This window comes from Mustela lutreola, chromosome 5 (assembly GCF_030435805.1).
Source record: "Mustela lutreola isolate mMusLut2 chromosome 5, mMusLut2.pri, whole genome shotgun sequence".
NCBI classification, from domain to species: Eukaryota; Metazoa; Chordata; class Mammalia; order Carnivora; family Mustelidae; genus Mustela; species Mustela lutreola.
Window position 1 is genome coordinate 78,293,512 of NC_081294.1, and position 24,753 is coordinate 78,318,264.

The 24,753-nt window shown below is 34.0% G+C and overlaps 1 protein-coding gene across 11 annotated transcripts in view; it reads left to right on the top strand.

Annotated features, from left to right (window-relative positions):
* ANKHD1 (ankyrin repeat and KH domain containing 1) overlaps positions 1-24,753 on the top strand; it is a 130,524-nt gene that overhangs the window by 76,397 nt on the left and 29,374 nt on the right. For 9 of the 11 annotated variants that reach the window (XM_059174780.1, XM_059174774.1, XM_059174778.1 and 6 more), the window contains 10 exons: positions 962-1,049; positions 3,638-3,765; positions 3,976-4,119; positions 5,547-5,649; positions 14,151-14,909; positions 20,501-20,646; positions 21,024-21,135; positions 21,599-21,744; positions 22,258-22,400; positions 22,879-23,092. In XM_059174780.1, coding sequence (XP_059030763.1) covers positions 962-1,049; positions 3,638-3,765; positions 3,976-4,119; positions 5,547-5,649; positions 14,151-14,909; positions 20,501-20,646; positions 21,024-21,135; positions 21,599-21,744; positions 22,258-22,400; positions 22,879-23,092 — 1,983 coding nt within the window. The remainder of the gene's footprint in view (positions 1-961; positions 1,050-3,637; positions 3,766-3,975; positions 4,120-5,546; positions 5,650-14,150; positions 14,910-20,500; positions 20,647-21,023; positions 21,136-21,598; positions 21,745-22,257; positions 22,401-22,878; positions 23,093-24,753) is intronic. The other 2 variants (XM_059174781.1, XM_059174782.1) reach the window with 1 other exon arrangement.

The window sequence follows — 24,753 nt, forward strand, 5'->3', positions numbered from 1 at the left end:
GATGCAGGACTCGATCCCAGAACCCTGGGATCATGATCTGAGCCGAAGGCAGACGCCCAACCAACTGAGCCACCCAGGCACCCTATTTGTTTATTTTATTTAAAATTCAGTAAACATACAGTGCAAGATTGGTTTCTGGAGTAAAATTCAGTGGTTTAGCGCTTACATACAGCACCCAGTGTTCATCAGTCAGCTATATTTTAATACTTAGATGAATGTAATAAGAGTTCAAGTTCTCCTATCAGTATTACTTGGCTTATTAACAAGCTCCTTTTAGGGACACTTGACATTAGGATGGTAGCATGCAGTTTTGTCATTCACTCCTCTTGCTGGCAAACTTCCTAGAAGGAACAGCAATCTTTCTGCTATTATAAAACTGTTTCTTTTGCCTTTCACTATTCACATATTTAATTTCTAGTCTAAAAGAAAGTCTGCTTGTTGGTGTGTTTTTTTCCATTTTTCTTTCCTCTTAACCCTTGAAATACTGTAGTGCTTTTCTTTAGAGACTGGTTTCTGAATAAATAAAATTTAAAAAGAGAGAGAAAGATTGGTTTCTGTCCTGTGATAGAGTTCTTATTAGTTTCTGATATAAGATCAGAATCTTCCTAATCATGTGTAAGACTAAGGTTCTTTTTTCACAATTCATATGAATAGTTAGGGAAAACATCTTTTTGATCGTGGGATTGGAAAAATGCGGCTATTTCTCTCTGAGGCTCAAACAAAACCCAAGTAATATCTTTAAATGCTGTTGTTTGGTATGCAAAAGTGAACTTGCCCTTAAAAGGTTATACCATGTACTATTGACTGAAATTAATCCTACATTTTGGAGGAATTGAGATAGGTAGTATAAGTGGCTACAGTAAGTATTAAATCTTACTTCTCATGTCATTTGTACTAAGTGTTTAAAAATAGATGGTTAGTGAATTGGCATTGTTGGATTATTTTTTTGTTTCTTTAATAGGAACATGAATCTGAGGGTGGAAGAACACCTTTGATGAAAGCTGCGAGAGCTGGTCATTTGTGCACTGTGCAGTTTCTTATTAGCAAAGGTAAGGGAATTACAAGTAAGGATTTGTAAGAGGCTCTAACTTGTGAAGAAAAAATCCTAAACTGGTGCAGTTTGTGTTAGAGCTGTTTTTCCTACAGTACAAGTATTGTATTTTAGTCTTTTATTGCTGTATTTTATTTAGTAAGTGTAGAGTTCATGAAGTACTTATTGGGATTTTTCTTTTTTTTTTAATATTTCGTTTATTTATTTGACAGAGAGAGAGAGAGAGATTATAAGCAGGCAGAGAGAGAGGGGAGGAAGCAGGCTCCCCGCTGAGCAGAGAGCCCGACTTGGGGCTCAATCCCAGGACCCTGGGACCATGACCTGAGCCAAAGGCAGAGGCTTATTAACCCACTGAGCCACCCAGGCACCCCGGGATTTTTCTGTATTAGTTTTGAATTTGTGAAGTTTGGCAACTAAGCTGCCTATTATTCCTGACCAAAATTAGAAAAGCCAAATGTAAAACATCCAGCTATATTTAATAGAGTACTGTTCAGCACTTAATGATAAGGCAGTTCTGCTGGCGGTGGGGGGGGGATGGGGGGGGGGTGGAGAGGCAGAAAGTCTGTAACTATTGTTTACTGTACAGTTGAATTAACCACATATACAAGGATGTTATGTATTATTTTTATATTACCCTAGAGGTTCTTTTATTAGAATATATTTGGGGAAAGAAGTTTGCACTTTGGGTGAAGAGAGAGATCAGGACTGTTAAACCCATGTTAGGTTGAACCACAAAACTGTCATTTTAAATATCAACAATGGTAATATCAATGATTTCATTTGGTCTAGCCTAACTCTGTGTATAGTGTTAGAGGTATTCTAGCATCTGATGAAAGATCCTGGGGTAGGATGGTAAAATGCAAGGAAAGTCTGCTCAGGTCATGTGGTTAAATTAAGAATTTTAAAATATATATTTTTAAAGATATTATTTATTCATTTGAGAGAGAGAGAGACAGCAACAGAGACAGTAAGAGAAGACATGAGCAGGGAGGAGAGGGAGGAACAGGCTCCCCAGTGAGCAGGGAGCCCGACGCAGGGCTCAATCCCAGGACCCTGAGGGTCCCAGGACCCTCAATCCCATGACCTGAGCTGAAGACAGGTGTTTAACTGACTGAGACCCTAAAAATAAGAAATTTAGTAACAAAATAAAAATTTTATACCTATGTTCCAACAGAACTCAGATATTTTGTGCCACTATAAAACAAGTATAAGATTTTATCCTTTTAAATATACTTCTTTTCTTCTTTAATTGGGTACAACTAGGTTTATTTTCTTAATAGCACATTTTTGCTACCAAATAAGGCATATCTTTACATAGAGTTACAACATAGTCTGTAAAAGGTATTTACCTCAAGCATACTGAAGTAATAATAAATAGATGGGTAACCTTTGGAATTCTCTCAGGCTCCTTGCTAAGGGGGTTATCTAGTCATATCCAACACCAACCCTACTAAGCACGTAATCAGACTTGTCAGAAAAAGAACACATTGATGATAGCCTTTCTAGGCTGTAGTAACTGCTAAACAATCCTACCATCTAAATTTATTATTAACAACTTTAAAAATAATCACATGTTGCTAATATAAGAAAGTTTATTGGTGTGTCTTGCTTGCCCTTCCAAAAGGTACTTTTATGTGAGTTAGATTTAGGTTCGGCTGGATATTTCTGAAAATTAAATTAATTATAGTGGTTTTGCCCATGGGTTTATTTTTCTTTTCAGAAACTAAGTGTGGAATTAATGAAGAAGGAATATTGCTATAGTCTTAACTATGGAGTTAAGACTTTGGTGCACTGTAATTTTTTAGGGGTCAAAAACAGTTTATCAAAAAGAAGATCAAGAAAGGATTTTGCATTTAGACTTTTGCAGGTCACATCGAACAAAGCTATTGAACAACTCACTAACTAGGCTTTCAGATAATATTTTTGGATATTCTTGTCTTCTCTCCATATCCAGGTCCCTCTGACTCTTAAAATACACAATGTGAAGAATTAAAGCTCTCTTAAATATTGTTTTAAAAAATCTGTTTTCTCTTCTTTGAGACCTGGCCACATTCTAGAAGTAGATAAAAAAAATGTCTTTACAACATTTTGAGAGTTATATACAATGATATTATTTGATGCTTACTTTAATCTGTATATATTGATTAATCTTAGTCTTCTAGATTTTCTATTTTAAAAGTGATATTGAATGAACGAACTACAGCTACATGCAACATTTTGGATGCATCTCACAAATATTATATTGAGTGAAAGAAGTCAGACACAAAAGAGTACACTGTATGACTTTATTCATATAAAGTTCAAAAACTAAGACCAGTTTGGAAGTCAGGATAGTAGTACCATTGGAAGGGTGGGTAGTGACGGAAAGAGGGCACAAGGTGTGGGACTACTGGTATGTGGATAACATTCTATTTCTTGATCTGGGTGTTGGATACACAGGTGTGTTCATTTTGTGAAAATTTTTCATTTATGATTTGTGTACTTTTTAAAATCTATGTCGTACTTCAAAAAAAATCTCTAAAGTGATATTTTTTGTGACCTTGCTTCATTCCTTTTTCTAAGATTGCTGTTTATGTTTCTTTGAAGGCGCCAATGTGAATAGGGCTACAGCCAATAATGATCATACAGTAGTGTCGCTAGCATGTGCGGGAGGTCATCTGGCAGTTGTTGAGCTACTCTTGGCTCATGGAGCCGACCCTACTCATCGACTCAAGGTATTCTACCTAAAAATAAGTAAATAATTAATATATGCATTGTTACTAAAAGATATTGAAGATATGTTTGCTGGTCTCAGTGCTTCATATTTATCACTGTTTATAAATGAGTTTTGATTCTAGACAGGCTGCTAAGAAATTGCATGTCGAGAGCAGTTATAAGAAGAAATTTACAAATAATTGATTAATGGTTTTGTCGATCCTTCTCAGGATGGCTCGACAATGCTCATCGAAGCTGCAAAAGGTGGCCATACTAATGTTGTTTCTTATCTGTTGGATTACCCAAACAATGTTCTGTCAGTTCCTACTACAGATGTGTCTCAGCTCACCTCACCTTCTCAAGATCAATCTCAGGTAAAGTAAAACAGCTGATTTATAAATATAAAGCCTCCGAACTGATTGGGAGTTTTTGTTTAAAATTAGTTTTAAGGAAAATGGATTTGTTCCTCTCTTCTATTATGTATTGAGATAAACAAGATACTAAATCCTTTAAGATCTATTTCCTTCAAAAGTACATGAAAATTAAATGAAACAAGATGGGATTGGGAGGGAGACAAACCATAAGTGACTCTTAATCTCACAAAACAAACTGAGGGTTGCCGGGGGGAGGGGGTTGGGGAGAAGGGGGTGGGATTATGGACATTGGGGAGGGTATGTGATTTGGTGAGTGCTGTGAAGTGTGTAAACCTGGTGATTCACAGACCTGGGGATAAAAATATATGTATATAAAAAATATATGTTTATAAAAAATAAAAATAAAAAAAAAATTAAAAAAAAAAAAAAAAAAAAGTACATGAAAATTAACTCTTGCCTTATTTGGTGAAAAAAAAGCTCTTTTTAAAAAACACTTAATACCAAATATAAATATAAATTTTCCACATTGTCAAACTACTATAGCTAGGTCTTTAGGGTTATTTATTTATTTATTTATTTATTTATTTATTTTAAAAAGATTTTATTTATTTATTTGACAGAGAGAGATCACAAGCAGGCAGAGAGAGAGGAGGAAGCAGGCTCCCTGCTGAGCAGAGAGCCCGATGCGGGCCTCGATCCCAGGACCCTGAGATCATGACCCGAGCCGAAGGCAGCGGCTTAACCCACTGAGCCACCCAGGCGCCCAAGGGTTATTTTTAATGAATACATTAAACATAACCTTAAACCAGGGGATAGCTTCTTCCTTAGTACCTCCCAAGACAGTATTAGTTATTCTAGAGATAGTTATTTTTATTAACCAGGAAAGTGTAGTTAGCCAGGATAAATGCACCAAAAGTTGATTAAAGTAATTTTTAAACCTACCTAAAAATAGGGAGAGAATATAGAGAGTATACTAAGTATACAAAGTTCAGTGAAATCTTAAGTTCTTTTCTACAAAGTTATCCTGAGAACTGCTAAGTTACCCAGTTAGGGAATATGTTGGATTTTCTTTTTTGACCCATAACAAATTTGAACAGGGTAAATGGGTCAGTCAATATATGACTTGTACTTCTAGCTATAATCAAAACCACCAACACTCACTAAGGCTTCCTCTCTAATAAGAGAGTAATACTAATCTGTTTAGCTTAAATCATTCATTGCATATAGATAGCCTGATTTTGTCCAATTCAATATTCTCAGAAATTATTCCTTGGTGAAGGCTTTTTTTGTTTTGTTTTGTTTGTTTTTTTAGAAACAAAAAAGTAAATTTGGTAGTATATGAAGAAAATCTAAATTTCCATTTCATTTATGGGCCCTTGTTTTATTCTTTGGTCTGAGATGATATTTTTTCTGAGTTAACTTTTTAGGTTCCACGTGTACCAATGCATACACTCGCCATGGTTGTACCTCCCCAGGAACCTGACAGAACATCACAGGAGAACCCCGCTACCCTTCTAGGAGTACAAAAAGGTTGGTTATTGAATTATTTTCCTTCAAATGGGTATTTTATCACCTAATTAATGAACTCGTAAAAGTACTTTAATGGCATACAGTTAACATCTACCCAGGATTAATTGTGGTAGGTAATTCTGACAAATGCTAATAGTCTTACAGACTGTTTATAAAAGAAAGAAGATAAATACTAAGAAAAATGACTTCTAATTTAATCATTAACATACTGCTAGGTGTAGTTTTCATCTGGCACAGATAAAAATACTTACAAAGCATATCAACTTACTGATTATATTACATTAGCAAAAATTTATCAGACATTTATTTTCCATATGGCAGTTCTTTTGTTAAACAGTAGTATAATATGAGGAGTGAAAATGTGTGTTTGCTGTCTAGTTAATTCTTCATAGCATTGATGCAACTGAGGCAGTTAGAAGTTTAAGAATTACATTTAGTTTCTTTCATGCAATACTGAATATGGTGGGCTAACATCTATCATGTGAACCTAGACAAGGAACTGTCAAAAAGTACATAAATAACATCCAAGTAAACAAGAAGAAGCATATATTCTTTAAAAGTCTCAAGTTTATGAACTCTGATATTTTCCTGCTTTTTCACTTGTAGATACAAAGTACCTTCACTTGATAATCATGTATAGTTGTCCTGTCTGAGTTCTCTGAAATAAAATAGGTGATGTGTAAGATACTAAAACTATATGAAAATACATTTATGAGCATATGATTCATATGAGCATATGATTCATATTCATATTCAGTATATGATAACCAAGCTCTAGATTTTTGAAATCACAATGAGGTGTATAAGTATATATTAGTTTCTCTTTGACTTAAGAAAAGTTGGATAGATTTGACTGTGATAGCAGCAAGTAGAAGCTTCTTTTAAATTATGTCAATTTGAGTAATTTAGAGTATCAAGGGCCTTGACCAAGGGTCACTTCATTTCTAAACCATTACTTCCAGAGATAAAATATTGGTGATCTCTCTGACTTAAGCTTTATGATGGAGTTTTCCATTGCACACCTAGCTATTCAAACTCTTCAGGAAATGAAGACTGCTGTTTTTAATTTTAACAAATAAAAAGCAGATTAAGCATGTGCTTATTAAGGAATCTAAGCATCCTAACTGACTTTAGTCTTAGTAAAATATTTAGACCTAAATGTCTCTGTGTTTGTTTTATGTTTGGCTATATGTTGTAGAGGACTATAGTAACTTTGGCTGGAGAAATTCAATACTGAATAAGAAATGATTCAAAAAATATATTAATAACAGAGCCACAAAATAATCAAGAAATAATCTAGGGAGGACATGGAGTGTGTGCAGAGAAGAAGTAAACCATTTTAAATTTAGATTTAATATGTAAGTCAGTAGAAACGTTTGGGTAGGGTTTCTTTTAAGTTGATGCTTAAGTGAATAATCAATCATACTCTTTGAATACTGAAATACCATCTGATACTGGGTACCTACTTAAGTTTCTTCACTTTGGTGTTTTTTTACTTACTGAATAGCATAGAAATGACTAACCTTTTAAGTAATCTTTCATTTTACTAAATTAGAAGGAAAAAATTAACACTTGTATTTAGACACTTGGGTGCTTGCTTTTGCCAGATGCAATGTGGCATTGCCAACCTAATATTTCTTTGTGTAGAATCAAACTGCAGTGATGCACTGTATTAAGATGCTATTTTAGGGGCACCTGGGTGGCTCAGTGGGTTAAGCCTCTGCCTTCAGCTCAGATCATGGTCTCAGTGTCCTGGGATCGAGTCCCACATTGGGCTCTCTGTGGGGAGCCTCCCCCCCCCCCCGCCTGCCTCTCTGCCTATCTGTGATCTCTGTCTGTCAAATAAATAAATAAAATCTTTTTAAAAAGTGTTAGTAGTATAAATCATGTGCATCATAGAATGTTTTATCACTATGAATTAGGAAAAATTAGTTGATGATACAGATTTATACAATGAATTACCCAGATAGATATTTAAATCATCAAAGATATATTATTATGTTCTCCTGCTTAAAGTAGCTTTTTCTCCTTAAAACATCTCATTTGTGTCTCTAAAGAAGTTCCTTTGAGTGATGAAATCTCTGTTTGACCCTGTTGTTTTTGTTTCTTCTAAGTCCATAGATTGTATCTCTATTAAAATGTGATTAGGAATGAAGGAAGAGTTCTTCCTCTCCCTCCTCTCTAACACTCTCTTCCTTTCTTAGCAGTCATCTTTTAAGTTCTTAGAACATTTTACTTCTGCCTGAAGTCTTTTTATTATTTGTATCTGCATCCTTCTAAAATACTTTCATGCCCTTAAAACTTACCTAGATATTTTACATATATACTACCCAGATATTCTTTTCTTTCATGATCCATGTACAACACTTGTTCCATCTATCTTGACCCATATTCTCCTGATTTAGGAAGCTAATCTCCCTTACCCTTTGTTAGTTTTCAAAGGATTTGACATTCAAGGTGCCATCTGACAGAGGCCTCAAGATCACCCCTATAAACAAAATATGAAACCAACTGATAGTGATATGCTCAGTTTTCTAGTATTATTTAGTTTTATTAACTATAGTTTTGAATGTTCAATTGGGAAAGGATGCATAGGTAATACCAACTTTATGCCTTTCCATATCAGTTTCCAAATCAAATTTGTTGATCAAAGCCACATCTTATTTGTTATAACTGGTTCTCCAGAGATTCTAAAAGATAGGACTCATGATTATCCTCTGCAGGTTGTACCACTTAGAACTAAACCCCTACAGAACATTAAAATGATGTCAAGGTAAACAAAACACATCTTTTGTGTGTACCTCAAGTCCTCTTGAGGAGTAATTTCTTTTCTCTGGAGTACTCTACAGCTCTTTATTGGATCTTTCTTCTGACTCTGGTAACATCTGCCCCTTCCCCTCCCCTTGGACTTCATGTAGAGAAGGTTGAGTTAATCCTACTTCCCTGAGATAATCATTCTGTTGTGTTTGATGCGAATTCTTTTATTTTTGTAAGTTCTTATAAAATGTTTACTACTTTATGCATATTTTTGTTTTACATGAGTAGTATTGTACTATAGATCATGTTTTCTTTTTTGCTTTTTTCACTAAACACTGTTTTACACATCTATCCGTGTGTCTGCCTCTAGACTATTTCTGCTAGCAGCATAGTGCTTCATCTTGTATATCTTCCACTTTTTACTTGTCTTTTTCCAGTGATGGGTATCCAAATTGCTTCTTGTCCCCCACCACCACAAACAATGCTGTGATGAAAATGCTGGTACAGTCCTCTTAAGGAAGTGTGTGAGCATCTCTTTGGGGTAAAATCAGGAACAGAATTACTTTCATAGGAAGTGCCTGGGTGACTCTTCCTCTTGATTTCGGCTCAGGTCTTGATCTCAGGGTGGTGAGATCGAGCACTGTGACCTCATGCTCTGAGCGCAGTGGGGAGTCTGCTTGAGATTGCTCTCAACCTCTCCCTCTGCCGCTCCCCCGCCACACATATGTGTGCGTGCTCTCTCCCTCTCTGTCTCTCACATAAAATATAAATAAATCTTTAAAAAAAAAAAAAAGGAACCTGTTACAGGACTGCATAATGTTTATCTGACAAAGTGTCACAAATTGCTCTCTAGAATGGCTATGCAGTTTGCATTCCCACTAGCAATACATAAGGGTTCCCATATTACCCATATTATACACCCTCTGTCCCATTCCCAAACCTGCAAACCCGTGGCTTTATCTTTGTATTTGGTTTTGTACATCTTTATCTCCCCTGTTAGACTGTAAGCCCCTCAAGGGCAGGGTTTATGTTGTCTTTGTATAGTCCACTATGCCTTGCTTATACTAGATGTTCAGATATTTGTTAAATAAATTCATGAGCGCCAGGTTAAGTTTAGATTGTCTGAAGACAAAGAAAATTATTAAGAATTTTTTTTAAGAAGAGAGACATTGTAATTAAAGAGGATGTTTAAAAAATTAATGAAGAAGTAGTATTCTAGAATGGTTGAGAAAAGATCAAAACCAAATTTGAATATAAACTAAGAATTAAATTAATATGCTGCTTTATATCCCAGAATTGTTTATTGGAGTAGGCAACATGAAAAGTTCTCATTTTCATATCAGATCAGTAAAATTGTATAGAAATTATATGTACAGTGAATGAAATTGAGTGTTCCTCTGGAAAATTTTACTACTGATATTCTCTAGTAGATTTCCATTATGTAATCATGCTTATGTGAATTTATCACTGTACAAATTTAATATCTTTTAATATATGAGATTTATATTAAAAAGCAGGATGTTCAATTAATCTTTTAGCATGTTACACAGATGTTCACTCTTTGGACATTCTTGGTTAACCTTACTGTGTTAACATATATAGGATGCCCTGTTACTTTGGGAAATTTTGAGACAGAAATTTAGGTATAAAGGAAAAATGAGTCATTTCTCAGCTCCAGTGGCTTTCATTTTTGACTGTGACGATAGTAAGAAGTATTTTGTATTGAAACTCACAAAACAATATACATTTATCTATCCAAATACAAATTCCATTATACAATGTATATGCTACTACACTTACATACTATGTTATTTTCAACTGTACTTCATCAACCTTTTTTTTCCACTTAAGACCCAATTGGGAGTGTTGTTTAAAATTCATTCTTGGGGGGCACCTGGGTGGCTCAGTCGGTTAAGCGTCTGACTTCTGCTCAGGTCATGATCCCAGGGTCCTGGGTTCGAATTCCACATCGGGCTCCCTGCTCAGCAGGGAGCCTGCTTCTTCCTCTGCCTGCTCTGCCTGCTGTACCCACTGCTTGTGCTTTCTTTCTGACAAATAAATAAATAAAATCTTCAAAAAAATAATCTTTCTAGGGGTGCCTGGGTGGCTCAGTTGGTTAAACATCTGCTTTTGGCTCAGGTCATGATCCCAGAGTTCTAGAATCAAGCACTGCGTTGGGCTCCCTGCTGAGTGGGGAATCTGCTTCTGTGTGGTAATGTAAGAAAGCAAGGGAATTGTAGAACCATGTTTAAATTTCCTTAGACAAAAACAAGTAAGGAAAAATCTAGATCTATTTGTATGTCAGGTATTTTTCCCTTTGGCCATTACTTTTTTTATTGCACAGGTACTAATTTAGATACAAAAATGATTGATGGAATTAAACTCATTTTAATAGCAGACTTAATTTTTGCCAAGTATATGTCCACCTCATTCCCTCACTGTGCATAAAATAAAGGCTGTATTATAAACTATCTGTATATCATGGTTTCCTGTTATAAACTTTTTTTTGTTTGTTTTATTAATGGAGGAAAAGGGAAAAAGGGAAAGTAGGAAAACACCAGACTTAAGAGTAAGATACTGGCTTTACCTATATTCCTAAACAGTACTTTATGATGTCACTCAATGCTACTAGTGAATAGATTCAAATTACTTGTTTCTGATAGTGACTTGTTTCTGACAGGAGATGTTTTAAAAGTTAGAACTCTTATGTTCTGGATTCTTATTCTACCTGCTAAAAATTTTGTTGCTAAGAGGATGCTTGTCACATTTAGTACTTTTCCCAAACACTGAGGTGTTGCTTAAGCTTCTAGGAGTAATTAGATGACATTATTTGTTTTTACCAACTTGTTTTCTTTCAGACTTATATCTTTTATTAATGCTTTAATGTGTATCTGGGCAATCCCACTAATACCATGATTATAGATACTCAGCCATTAGCTATTTTGGGAAGAACTGGTTTTTGTCCATTATTTTCACTGGCCTTAAAGTTTTTATTTTAAGTTAAATAAGTTAATTTTAGTAAACCTTGTGCTCTAAGCTTATTATATTTTATTTGTTAACAAGATAGGGCTTATTCCTATCCATTACTGTCCTCAAAATTCCAATCTTACTTTGGGTCGTACTGTTTATAAGATTTTAGATCTGAGATTGTCCAGGGTGGTCATAATTACCAGTCTGATTGGTGTTGACCTCTTACCTAGTTTTCCTTAATCTTAAATACAAATTAAATAGTAAGTACACTAGTATGTTTGAAAATTAATGAACATTTAAAGCAACATTCATTCAGTCTTTGCAGAGCTTGAATTGTTATTGAATTTATTGCATGATTGAAAATTTCTTTGCTGGACTAGCAGATATCTACATTGCTATTTGTGGCAGTAAATCTTTACCCTTTTTTTTTTTTTTAAAGATTTTATTTATTTATTTGACAGAGAGAGATTACAAGTAGGCAGAGAGGCAGGCAGAGAGAGAGAGAGGAGAAAGCAGGCTCCCCGCCGAGCAGAGAGCCCGATGCGGGACTCGATCCCAGGACCCTGAGATCATGACCTGAGCCAAAGGCAGCGGCTTAACCCACTGAGCCACCCAGGCGCCCATCTTTACCCTTTTCTTACCTGTTGATTGTTAATAGGTACTTGGAACAAATAAATCAAACCATGGATTCCTGTAAGATCTTAAAGAAGTTATTATTTTATCTCACAAAGGGTACCTGGGTGGCCCAGTCTGTTGAGTGTCTGCCTTTGGCTCAGATCATGATCCTAGAGTCCTGGGATTGAGCTCCGTGTGCAATCCCTGTGTGGAGCTTCCTGCTCACTGGAAAGTCGGCTCCACCCGGCCACCCCTCCTCTTGCTAGGGTGTTCTCTCTTGCTAGGGTTTCTCTCCCTCCCTCTCTCAAATAAATAAATAAATAAATAAAATCTTTGAAAACATTTATCTCACAAATATAATGGCTTTTGCTCTGGAAGGATAAGGTCTTGACCCGTCCCTTTGCTCAGATATAAATTTGAAATTGACTGTGGGTAATAAATTTTGCTGAAGCTTGCTTTTAAGGAATAATTAAGTCTCTTAGAATGATTGCAGTAGTTTTGAAACTGTGGTATCCTGAACCTTTAAAATCAGTATCTGGGGGAGAACCATTGTACTTTTTCATTAATAACATGTTGAAGATGTTTGAGGTACCTGCATTTTTGAGATTTCCTAATCTAGCAAAAACAAAACAAAATAAAAACAGTTGAATCCCTGATTTTTTTTCCTCTATTGGTTTCTTTTGTAACTCAGAGTATTAACATCAAATGGGTGATGACATTTTTCTTTGGACTCAAGAATCATGTTGAATGCATTGGATGATCTTATTTTTAAAAATCTTAAGTTACCTATGTTATTCATATATGTTGATTGCAATTCAGAAGAGTAAACAACTATTTCTTGCCCAGATCTTCTTTAAAAGCAAATTTACTGTTGTTTAATTTCACATTCCGTAAAGTTCCTTCATTTTAAGTGTACAGTGCAGTGAGTTTTAGTAACTTTACCGAATTATGAAACCATCATTACCATCTAGTTTTAAACATCTCTGTTACTCTGAAAATATCTCTCATGCTAGTTCATAATCAGTGTTCATTCTCAATACCATAACCCCAGGCAAACTACTTTCCTTTCTGTCTCTATAGATTTGCCTTTCTCTATAGATTTGATATAAATGGTATTGCACGGTATGTCATCTTTTGTGTCTGGCCTCTTTCACTTAGTGTAATGTTTTCAAGGTTTGCCCACCTTGTAGAACATATCAGTTGTTCCTTTTCATTGTTGAATAGCCCCAGTTCTTCCTAAACAGAAGAGTAAGCCTTAAGTTTGCCTCAAAGTAGTTACTTAATAGTTCCCTCCATTTTATGTCCAGATGGTAAGATTGTTAATAATGATAATTAATTTGTCATGAGGAGTATCTTACTTTAATTGTGATCTAAAATCTTAAAATAACATACATTTACTTCATTTTTAACATATACCATCAATATGAGAAATCCTGTATGAGAAGTCTGATTTTCTCCTAGGTAACACACATTGTTTTTCTCATAGACTTTTACATGAAAACTTTATTTTTAAACTCAGAATAATTGTCCTCTGTGATTTAAGTTTAATGTCATTTTCAGGTAAAGAAATGTTAAAGATTTACTTAATGGAAATTTTAGAAGGATAGGTCTGGAAAAAACTGATTTCATGTTATATTTTAATATAATAAGACATAGGTTTTGGCCATTTAAAAAACAATTTTCATTACGTTGATTTACAAGTTATAGTTTCCTGTAGTGACCTTTACTTGCATAGCTAATAATGTGAAGAAACAATTGGGATATCTTTAATGATATCCTCAACACTATCTTGTCACTATTTTAGATTTAATGCTCTTTAAAAGTCAAACCTAATATGCAAAATTGTGAGATTCTTTCCTCTTTGATCTCCTTTCTCCTTGTCCCATCTTAACTTCCAAAATTCTCCTAACCTAAAATTTCGATTTTTTTAATTTAAAAAAAGTCACATTTTTCAAATTAACATCCTGAGTGTGCTGTTTTGAAATAGATGAGTACAGTTTAATCTACCTTCCACTGTTGTGAATCTTTGAACATTCATTCTACAGCATTAGTTATAAGGGTTTGGGGAGGGAGGTCCGTGTGTGTGGGAGGGGGAGCTGATTTTTTTTTTTTTTTTTTTTTTAGCATGGCACTTTTTCAAACATTTTTCATGTGCTTAGGTACATCCAAGCAGAAGTCCAGTTCCCTGCAGGTAGCAGATCAGGACGTACTGCCACCTTTTCACCCATACCAGCCTTTGGAGTGCATAGTAGAGGAGACTGAAGGCAAGCTGAATGAACTGGGACAAAGAATTAGTGCTATTGAAAAAGCACAGCTTAAGTCACTGGAGTTAATTCAAGGTGAACCTCTGAACAAAGATAAGATAGAAGAACTTAAAAAGAACAGAGAAGAGCAAGTCCAGAAGAAGAAGAAAATACTGAAAGAACTACAGAAAGTGGAAAGGCAGTTGCAGATGAAAACACAGCAGCAATTTACCAAAGAATACTTGGAAACCAAAGGTCAGAAAGACACAGTATCTCTACACCAACAGTGCTCTCATAGAGGAGTCTTCCCAGAAGGGGAAGGAGATATTAGTCTCCCAGAGGATCACTTTTCAGAGTTACCTCAGGTTGACACAATCTTATTTAAAGATAATGATGTTGATGATGAGCAACAGTCTCCACCATCGGCAGAACAAATTGATTTTGTCCCAGTCCAGCCTTTATCTTCTCCACAGTGTAACTTTTCCAGTGACTTAGGTTCTAATGGGACAAATTCTCTTGAACTTCAGAAAGTATCAGGTAATCATCAGATTATAGGACAGCCTCAGATTGCTATTACTGGACATGATCAGGGGCTCTTAGTTCAAGAACCAGATGGACTAATGGTTGCAACTCCAGCCCAGACGCTTACCGACACTCTTGATGACCTGATAGCAGGTGGGTTAAGAAATAATATATCTGTAATAATTTCTCTTTAATCTGTGTGCTCAACTTCTTTACACGACCCTCCAAAAACACCAACTTAGTACTTTTCCATTTTAGAACTATCTTTGTAAAATTATTTATGCCTTAAGGTGTTTTGGAAGTGAATTTAACTAAGCTGTATACCACTAACACATGAAAATGTGTTTTCCCCTTTTCTTTCTTGTTATTTGCAAAGGCAAAAAGTAAAGTTGCCATGAGCTTTTATTTTAGAACTTTGGTATCCAAACCACCCTTTGGGGTGCCTGGGGTGCTCAGTTGGTAGAGCATGCAACTGTTGCTGTCCATGTCATGACTTTGAGCCCCACACTGGGTATAGAGATTACTTAAAAATAAAAAGAAACAAACGAAAAAACAAGACATCACCCTGTGTTGTATCCTGAGTAGGACATCTCAAAGTAAAATTTGTTTATAGGCTTTAGAGATATTCACATAAGATTATACATTAAATTTTCCTGGTAGTGATTTTCATATCTGAAAATCATAATTCTGAATTAATTTATAATTTTATTAGATCAACTTAAGTATTTTTAATTAAAAGGGATGTTTAGAGAAAACTATGAGTATTCCATGTTCTTGTATTTGTGGCTAGAAGATTGAAATTATTATCAACTGGATTATGATTTGGAGATTAGGATTTTTTATATTAACTATCTTGATGAAAGCACACAGACAGACACAACACACATACACATATGAAAAGAAAAAAAGAAAGGCCTGATAACCTTAAAGTATATGTTTCTGTTTATTGTTGTGTGGAAAATTACAACTAGATATGAAATGAGGTGCACAAGTTTACTTTCCCTTTCATTGTCCTTGCAGCAGTGGGAAAACAGTGCAATTAATCATTTACCTTCCTAAAGATGGCTGGTGAATGTATCACCTCCATGAGAGCCCAGTTCAGAAATGCAGCCAGAATGGCTGTTGACAGTGGATGAAGACCAAGAACTAAGATGTAGCTGGAGTGATATTCAAAGGCAGGCCAGTCCTCTGTCTCTTGATTGCAACATTTTTTTTCCTTACTGTTGTCTGTTTCCTCTTGTCATATTCTCCTCCCCTCTTCCCATCCCAATTATGCTATCCCAGTTTCCTTTCTTCTTTTGTGAGCTTTTAGCCTTCCTAATCTTTACTGAATCTTTAAAAATGTGGAATAAGCTTACTTAAATCAGGAATTTTATTGAGCATTTGTATGATTTGCAATGGTTATAGAATAGTGATTCTGCCAATGAGCCTCCTCTGATATGTAATAAATAACACTGTCCAGAGGAGGAATACTTAGTTTCCCGTACAGAAAATAAAAATGCTGGGAAATGTTTTAAGGAGTTAGATTCTTTATTCTTTAATTTGGGTTTTTATATCTTCAGCCCATAGCCACTTAACTCAAATTAACTTTGTGTCATTGGTGTTGAGAGTTGTTATAAATTATGAATAAACTCTTAGAGTTCATTTATATTCCTAATTTCTAATCTGGGTAAAAGCAGGTATTTGAGCATCAAGTATGGTTATGAATAATAATAATGAAACCAATAATACAGGAATAACATTTTTAAGACTTAGATTACATAAATGATTTTATAATGTTCCTAATTGAATACTCAGTTTGCAGCCACATTACTGCTCAAACTAGTTTTGTTGTAACTTAGAACTTGTCTTTTTTTTTTTTTTTTTAATTATTTAGAAACCTCTCTAAAAAGAACTTGTAGATATTAACTTTATGGTAGTACTTATGGATGATTCTTCTAGGGGAGACAAAATTTATTTCATCAAACTATTTGTTATGTTGATATGGACTTTATAAAGTTCAAAAAATTTGTTTAGAAACATCGTTTAATTATGTATTATATTAATATAAACTAAGATCATTTCTATTAGACATTAATATCTAGTGATAGTTGGCCTATCATTTTGTATAATATTCTTTTATTAATAAACTTTTACATATAAATCAGCCAATAACTAAACAAATTATCTTCATATAAAAATTTCCATTTTGGTTATCTGTTTAAAAATATATAGCAATAATTAGATTTTCTTTGTTCAAGATGGTGAACTATCACACTTAAAGTTAAAAAGTGTTATTCTATTAAGACCCAGTTTCTCTTAATTTTCTTTATCAAAGGTGAAAGAAATTAGACAAGGATGCAGTAGGTGAATCCCCAATTCTGTAATTACGTGATGTATTAATATATCAGTATGATTATAGATTACATCAGACATGTATGTGATCCATTTTACCCAAATTTAGTTCTCATCACTCATATTTAATAAAGGAGAGAATACTGTATATCTTACAGTTTTATTTTATAGAATATTCATACATAATAGTAATAAATTTCACTCTTTATAGGAGTATTTTTTTCTTTATTGCTCTTATATCAAAATATTTTCATGTAATTGGGTTAGTTAGATAAATAATTTATTAAGGTCATCACTTGATTAGCTGACTGAGTATTTTAGTATATAGTCTAATATATGTTACATTTGATAAATCCCAGACAGAATGTATGTAAACTCTCAATTGGGAGCATGGTTCTTCAGGTCCTTTTCTTGTGAATGTAAGTGCTGGGCTTTTAGAAGGTATCATAATAACAAATGATTCTCAGTTCAGATGTCTAGACCTAAGGTTTGGAAATCTAAAAAAATACAAAATAGCTTTGACCACTAAGCAGTTCCAGAAGCATCTAGTAAAAATTTTATTATTAATATATAAAGAAGATTGATTAAAAATCAACTTAACATCAATATATTCACATTTATTGATTATTTACCATGTACTGAGCTCTGTGCTTAATATTTTATATACATTATCTCGTGACTTATTTATAATAATCCAAGAAAATAGGTCCTTTTCCCTTTTCCATACTTGGAAAAGTATGGAAAAGTATGGTCCTTTTCCATACTTTTGTATGGAAGTTGTTACTAGTGTCACCTCAAACTCAGTTCAGCCATGTCTAAGAACCTTAAATGTAATATGCATGTATCTGATTCATGTTTAAGTTCTGAATTTATCTTAAAGATATTTGTTATTTTCTTAGACTACTAAAAAAGATGAACAATTTCCTTTAATTTTATGTTAAGATGTAGTATATGTGTAAGGTAATATAATTTTGTGGCTAGCACATTGTACTGTTGTTGGCATCTTAATAGGTTCTCTAAAAACAAATTCCAATTCAAAAGTATCTTGCTTTAAGAAATCCTTTAACAGTCAATGTAAGCTTAAGAATAAAAAGATAATTAGGAAACCCTCTTATTTTTGAGGGAATTTGTAATAAAGTATCTTTTTAAATAATTTCTTCAAATACATGTTAATATTTTACTTATAGATTTTTATTTATTTGTATTTAATAAAGCTACTATTATATAAAACAGATTATGGTGATTTAACTTCCTAAAATCTCACAGCATAATTTGTATACACCTACTATCTGAGATTTTTATATGGTAAGGTTTATTATTATCTTCCATATTGCCTATAAAACCATCTTAAATTTCATAGAGAATTAAGTAGAATATTGCAGTTCAGTATCACCCCATTTTAGGATAGTACATACATTTAATTTGAATTATATAGTGACTTTTGGGGTAGTGATCTCTCGTTATCAGAGACATTTCATTCAGAGGTAGGAAACATTTTAAGATTTATGAAAATGTAGTAGTCCTGGTGTAATTTTATATTAATAAAACCTTTATTCCACATGTACCTTTTAAATCTTGCTACTTTCTAGTCTTATCTTTATTACTTTTTATGTGCAATTAATGCTGTTAAAGTCACTTTTTGGAATGTTTCTGATTGTTGTTATTGGAAGGAGGGAAAAATGTTTCTAGGATAATGTACAAAAATGTACAATAGTTGATGTAACAACACATTTTTGGTAATAGAGCTGTTAAATGCACAGAATTTTTTTTTTAAAGCCATCTCTGTAAAGAAGTCTTATAGTTTCACATCTGGCATAGTACTCTAATCAATTTAAAAATTTTTAAGTATCTGTTTTTCATGATAACAAAAATATAACATAGATAAACAACATTAATAATGATAAAAGTAGTTCTTTAGCAAGGTATTTTTAATCATTATGAGACCACTGTTAAAAATCTTACTATTACAGAGGAGCTACAAGTCGGTCTTTAGTGTTTTATTTTCTAGAGTTGTTTTCCAAATATACCAGCTGTTTTGAGGAGGTATAACAGAATAAATACTGTTTTTAATTTGCTGAATGATAAAGATTTTTAAAGCTTTGTTTTCATTTTGTGCATGTTCTTGTAGGTGGAACAAATACATAAAATAATAATTCCTATTTGTAACCATGGAAGAAGCTACAGAAATTCATATAGTCAATATGGTTTTATATATATTAGTGGGGAAGAGGATGGGACAGTTCATGTAGAAACATATCTGAACATATTAAAATTTGTGAAGTTAAACTAAACTTAGTTGTTTACACTTGTGAACAGTATCCTTGATTGGGATCCAGTCATACCCAAATTCTAGAGACTAAACGTTCTCTAACTCTTGAAATGCTTACATTTTCCTTTGAGACCTATGTGTTTTTTATTTACTTTTAGTCTTGATGAGAGGTTATTGCCATCACTGAAGCTTTGTCTTTTTTTATATGAATGATTGTAGGCTTTTTTCTGAGTTTTTTCTTGAGTGAGTCATGTTTTTATTTTTCAATACAGTGAGCAATAGTACTGAAAGTCCTATAAAATATCTGGTAATTACATCTAATGAGCCCTTCACATGTACCAAACACTGTGTATTTTATTTTTTATTTTTTTAACACTGTGTATTTTAAATGCTTTTTGTACCTTACTTACCACGTAAGTAAGGTACCTTTGAGATCCTATTTCTCCCACTGTGGGGCAAACTCTGCCTCTTATGAAACATAAGAAATATGTAGAGACATAAAGATATAACGTCAATTAACTCAGCTTTCTGACAGCAGTCTCAAACACCAGATTGAGATCCCTAATAAAAGTTCCAATGTGGATTTTAAAAATAATTTTATTTTTAGAGTTAATTCATTTTAGCAAATTTTCAAGATAAATACTCAATTTTAAAAACATACACTGTCTGCTATTTATGTGAGAAATATTTTAACTTGTTCTCCTCTCCCCTATTTTGTGCATTGTCCTCAGGACATTTTTATCTAATTAATTTTTACAAACTAAGATACAAAATTTATTCTTTATTGTAAACTTTTTTCCCTATTGATAACATTGTGTATGCACTGAACATTAAGCACCATGCTAATAAGTATTTCACCTGCATTATCTCAAGTGGTGTTTCCAATAGTCTTTCAAAGCAGGTACTACTGTTATCATCCCCATCTTACATATGAGGAAAATTGAGGCTCTAAGAGGTTAAATTACTTGCCTGAGATCAGAAAGTGTGGAACTGGGATTCAAACATAGGCCCATCTGATTCCAAAGCTTGTGTTATAACTACCACATTATATTCCTGCTATAAAATTTTTTCTGTGTTTTTATGTATATAAGTGACTTTACTTTTTTAAGTAGAATTCAGCAATATGAATATTGTTTTTCAGCTGTGAGTAGCAGAGTGCCCAGTGGTTCAAACAGTTCCTCTCAGACCACAGAATGTCTTACACCTGAACCCTGTTCACAGTCTCCAAGCAATGTGGCTTCCCAGTCTATTCCCCCTGTGTATCCTTCAGTTGACATTGATGCACATGTAAGTAGATTGCTTGCTTGCTTCCTTGCTTGCTTTATTTATTTATTTAAAGGATTTTATTTATTTACTTTAGAGAGAGATAGAATGTATAAGTTGGGGGGAGGGGCAGAAGGAGAGAGAGAATCTCCAGCAGACTCCATGCTGAGCTTGGAGCCCAATGCAGGGCTTGAGATCATGACCTGAGTAGAAATCAAGAGTTGGACACTTAACTGACTGAGCTACACAGGTGCCCCTTTATTTAACTTCTTTTGCAAATTCTGAGTTTCTTTGTTTGGAAAAGAAAATCATCATTATACATTCATTGTGAAAATAAGTATTATTTGCTCTTCAAATGATAACACCATTGTAAACAAAAACTAACTTTTTCTCCCCTCTAGACTGAGAGCAATCATGACACAGCGTTAACATTAGCTTGTGCGGGTGGTCACGAAGAACTTGTGTCCGTACTCATTGCGCGAGATGCTAAAATTGAGCACAGAGACAAAAAAGGTAAGAAATGTCAGTCAGAAGTAAAGCCTGAGAGTAGTTACATGAGAAAACAGTTTTTTCTTTTTTTTTTTTAAGAAAACAGTTATATTTTTGATTATCTATAAATAGTCCCTAGACTACCTCAGTGAAAAAAGGGATACGCATATTTCAATAAGGAATATCCAGTGAGGTATAGCAAGTTGTCGTTGCCTTTCTCTTTAATCCAAAAGTAGAGCTTACAGAGATATCAGACAGTGTTCATTATGAGTATAAACTTTGGTAGTTTTGTTTGACTTAGCATTTCCTTTTTATCATGTGTTTTTGGCGTTTTGTCACTAATAAATAAGTGATTAGAGCAGTTTTATGTTAAATGGTTGTAAGTGTCTGCCCTAAAGAGCTTCTTCTTTTGAAGTGATAGAGAATTAAAAGCAATGGCTCAATAAGTAAAAAAACACAAATTTGAGATTTTTATTTTCTGCTTTAGGTTTCACACCACTGATCCTGGCAGCAACAGCAGGGCATGTTGGAGTTGTTGAAATCCTTTTGGATAAAGGTGGAGATATAGAAGCACAATCAGAACGCACTAAGGATACTCCACTGTCGTTAGCATGTTCTGGTGGACGTCAGGAGGTGTGTTAATGTTAATTTTCATTTTGTAGACATTATGCTTATATATTAAATATGCATATGCTTAGTAATTTAGCTACATGAATAAAACTTACATGTGGTGTGACATGTTCCATATACTAAATTTTCTGGGAGTACTAAATCGGCTTTTATGGAATCTGTTTCTTGTGCTTTAGCCAAAAAACAAACAAAAAAACCAACTCTGTTTATCCTTACATTTATTGAGGCTGAATAAGCCACAGTCCTAACACATACGAAATGGCAGGTTCATCACTCAACAGATAATGAGTAGAATGAGTAATATTTTGTTATTTCAATATAATTGGGATTTCAAAGCTCCAAATTCCTTGGTATGAAATTGAATCCATTTCTCTAGTGCTGATGTTTGAATATTTAGGGCATAATTAAAATGTCAGATATTCAGATGAGTAATGTATAGGTTCCATTTCTTTGTGCTTCCTTCATTATAAGTTGAACCCTTGGTTTAAACTGGTTTCTCTGTATTTTACTTCATAGGTGGTAGACTTGCTTCTGGCTCGAGGTGCAAATAAAGAACATAGGAATGTGTCTGATTATACACCATTGAGTCTAGCTGCATCTGGAGGATATGTTAATATCATTAAGATTCTGCTTAATGCTGGAGCAGAGATTAATTCAAGGTATCTATCTTCATTTTATTCATGACTGGTCAATTACTACCTTGGGGTTAAGCGTCTTCCTCTAAATATTTGTACGGATATCAATTTTAATTAAGATAATACTAAAGTCAACTGTACTTGTAACTAAAAATTAGAAACTTTTTTAGAGATAGTTCTAAAGTACAAGACCAACAGTTTTTCCTATGAGGTGCTTATAAGTAATCATAGCTTATTTCAGCTAAAATAGCGATTTTTAAAGATACCTCATTTCAGGAAGCACTTCGTTGTGTATGATTGGAAATTTTTAACCTCTAAATAGGGATTATGTTGTAAATTGTGAGATTTTCCTATTCCTAGTTAGTAGTCTACACGAATAAAATTTATTCATTGGTGTTAGAGACCTTTTTACTCTGAAGCATTTTCATCTTTTATATTCTGTTTTTTAAAAAACAGTAGGCAACATATTATCTTAATTTTCTACGCAAATTTCTCCCCTTAGGACTGGGAGTAAACTAGGTATTTCTCCCTTGATGTTGGCTGCCATGAATGGACATGTTCCTGCAGTGAAACTGCTGCTTGATATGGGTTCAGACATTAATGCCCAAATCGAGACCAATCGGAACACGGCTCTCACTTTGGCCTGTTTCCAAGGCCGAGCAGAAGTCGTGAGTTTGCTTCTGGATCGAAAAGCCAATGTTGAACATAGGGCAAAGGTAAGCATTTTATAACTTTTCAACTACTTAGGGTGTATTTCTAGTATAAAGAGTGTGGTGTTTCAGATTCCTTCCTGGATCAGTCAGTAAGTTATCCAGCTCTTAATCTTGGGATTGTGAGTTTAAGCCCCACATCAGGAGTAGAGTTAAATATATATAGTTATGAAAGGGCATCTGACTGATTCAAACAGTAGAGTGTGTGTCTCTTGATTTTGGAGCTGTGAGTTTGAGCCCCACGTTGGATGTAGAGATTACTTAAAAATAAAATCTAAAAAAAAATTAGCATGGCATTTCAACTCAAATTGAATGTGCTGTTTTAAACTGTCTTAAGTTAAAAATGACATCCCAAGACAAGATCTGGGAATTGTGGCCAATGACATACTATCATCATTCATGTCTTTTATTAAGAACAATGAAGAAAGTAGAATCTGTATGTTTTCCACCCTTAGCCTTGAGTAGCTATTAATCCTCCAGTTTGCAGTCTTTGAATATAATAAGCTATCTTTGTAGTAAGATAGTCGAGGTTTCTGTTTGTTTTTTGTTGTTGTTGTTGCTGTTGTTTTTTATGTAAGCTCTATGCCCAACATGGGGCTTGAACTCAAAACCCTGAGATCAAGAATCACATGTTCTACCGACTAAGCCAAGTGTCCCGTAGGGTCCTTTAATGTAGATTTTTAAAGAACTCCTTCAAAGAAGCATATGCTTATTATTGGTAAAAAATCCAATCAGAAAAACTACTGCATAGATTATAAAATTTAGATAGCTAAAATTTAGTCTGATTGTAACAGATTCTGACAAATTCATGACTGTTTGGCATTTAGAAGGAAGGGAGTGTATCAGTGTTTTGAATTTCTGTGTTTAGAACTATTAGGTACTTACAACCCTAGAAATGTAGCTTATGTGGAATTCTTTATAGTCAGACAGCAGCCAATCTGGTAGTCATTTCAGATTTGAAAGGGTTTTTTTGGTGTTTTTTTTTTAATGAGAGGGTGATCTTTCTAGTTCTTTTTTCTTTTTTTTTTTTTTAAAGATTTTACTTATTTATTAATTTGACAGACAGAGATCACAAGTAGGCAGTGAGGCAGGCAGAGAGAGAGGGAAGCAGTCTCTCCACTGAGCAGAGAGCCCAATGCGGGGCTCAATCCCAGACCCCTGGGATCATGACCCGAGCCGAAGGCAGAGGCTTTAACCCACTGAGCCACCCAGGCGCCCCTATTTCTTAAAATTTAATGCAATATTTACATTTTTGTAATCTACAAAATTAGGAAGTATAGTTTTCCTCAAATTTTTCATAGCACACAGACAAAACATTTTTTTTTCATAGCACAAAGAAAAATGAATCTTTCCTGCTATCCAGGAAATGGATTACACATATTCAGTGTTAGAAGTCCTATAAAAATCTATATTTCTTTAGAAATGATACCAGTATGAAATGTCTCTTGGCAAAAGTTTTAGAGATTAATGAGCAAAAGACACATATGTATAAAATTTATGGAGTGATATTTTAACCTATTTTTCCCAAGTTTGAACAGGATAGAAGGAATTTATCCTGAGTTATTTAGCAAACTACATTCTCAGATAAAAATTTTAAACAGGGTGGCAGTGGGAGGGTTATAGACATCGGGGAAGGTATGTGGTATGGTGAGCACTGTGAATTGTGT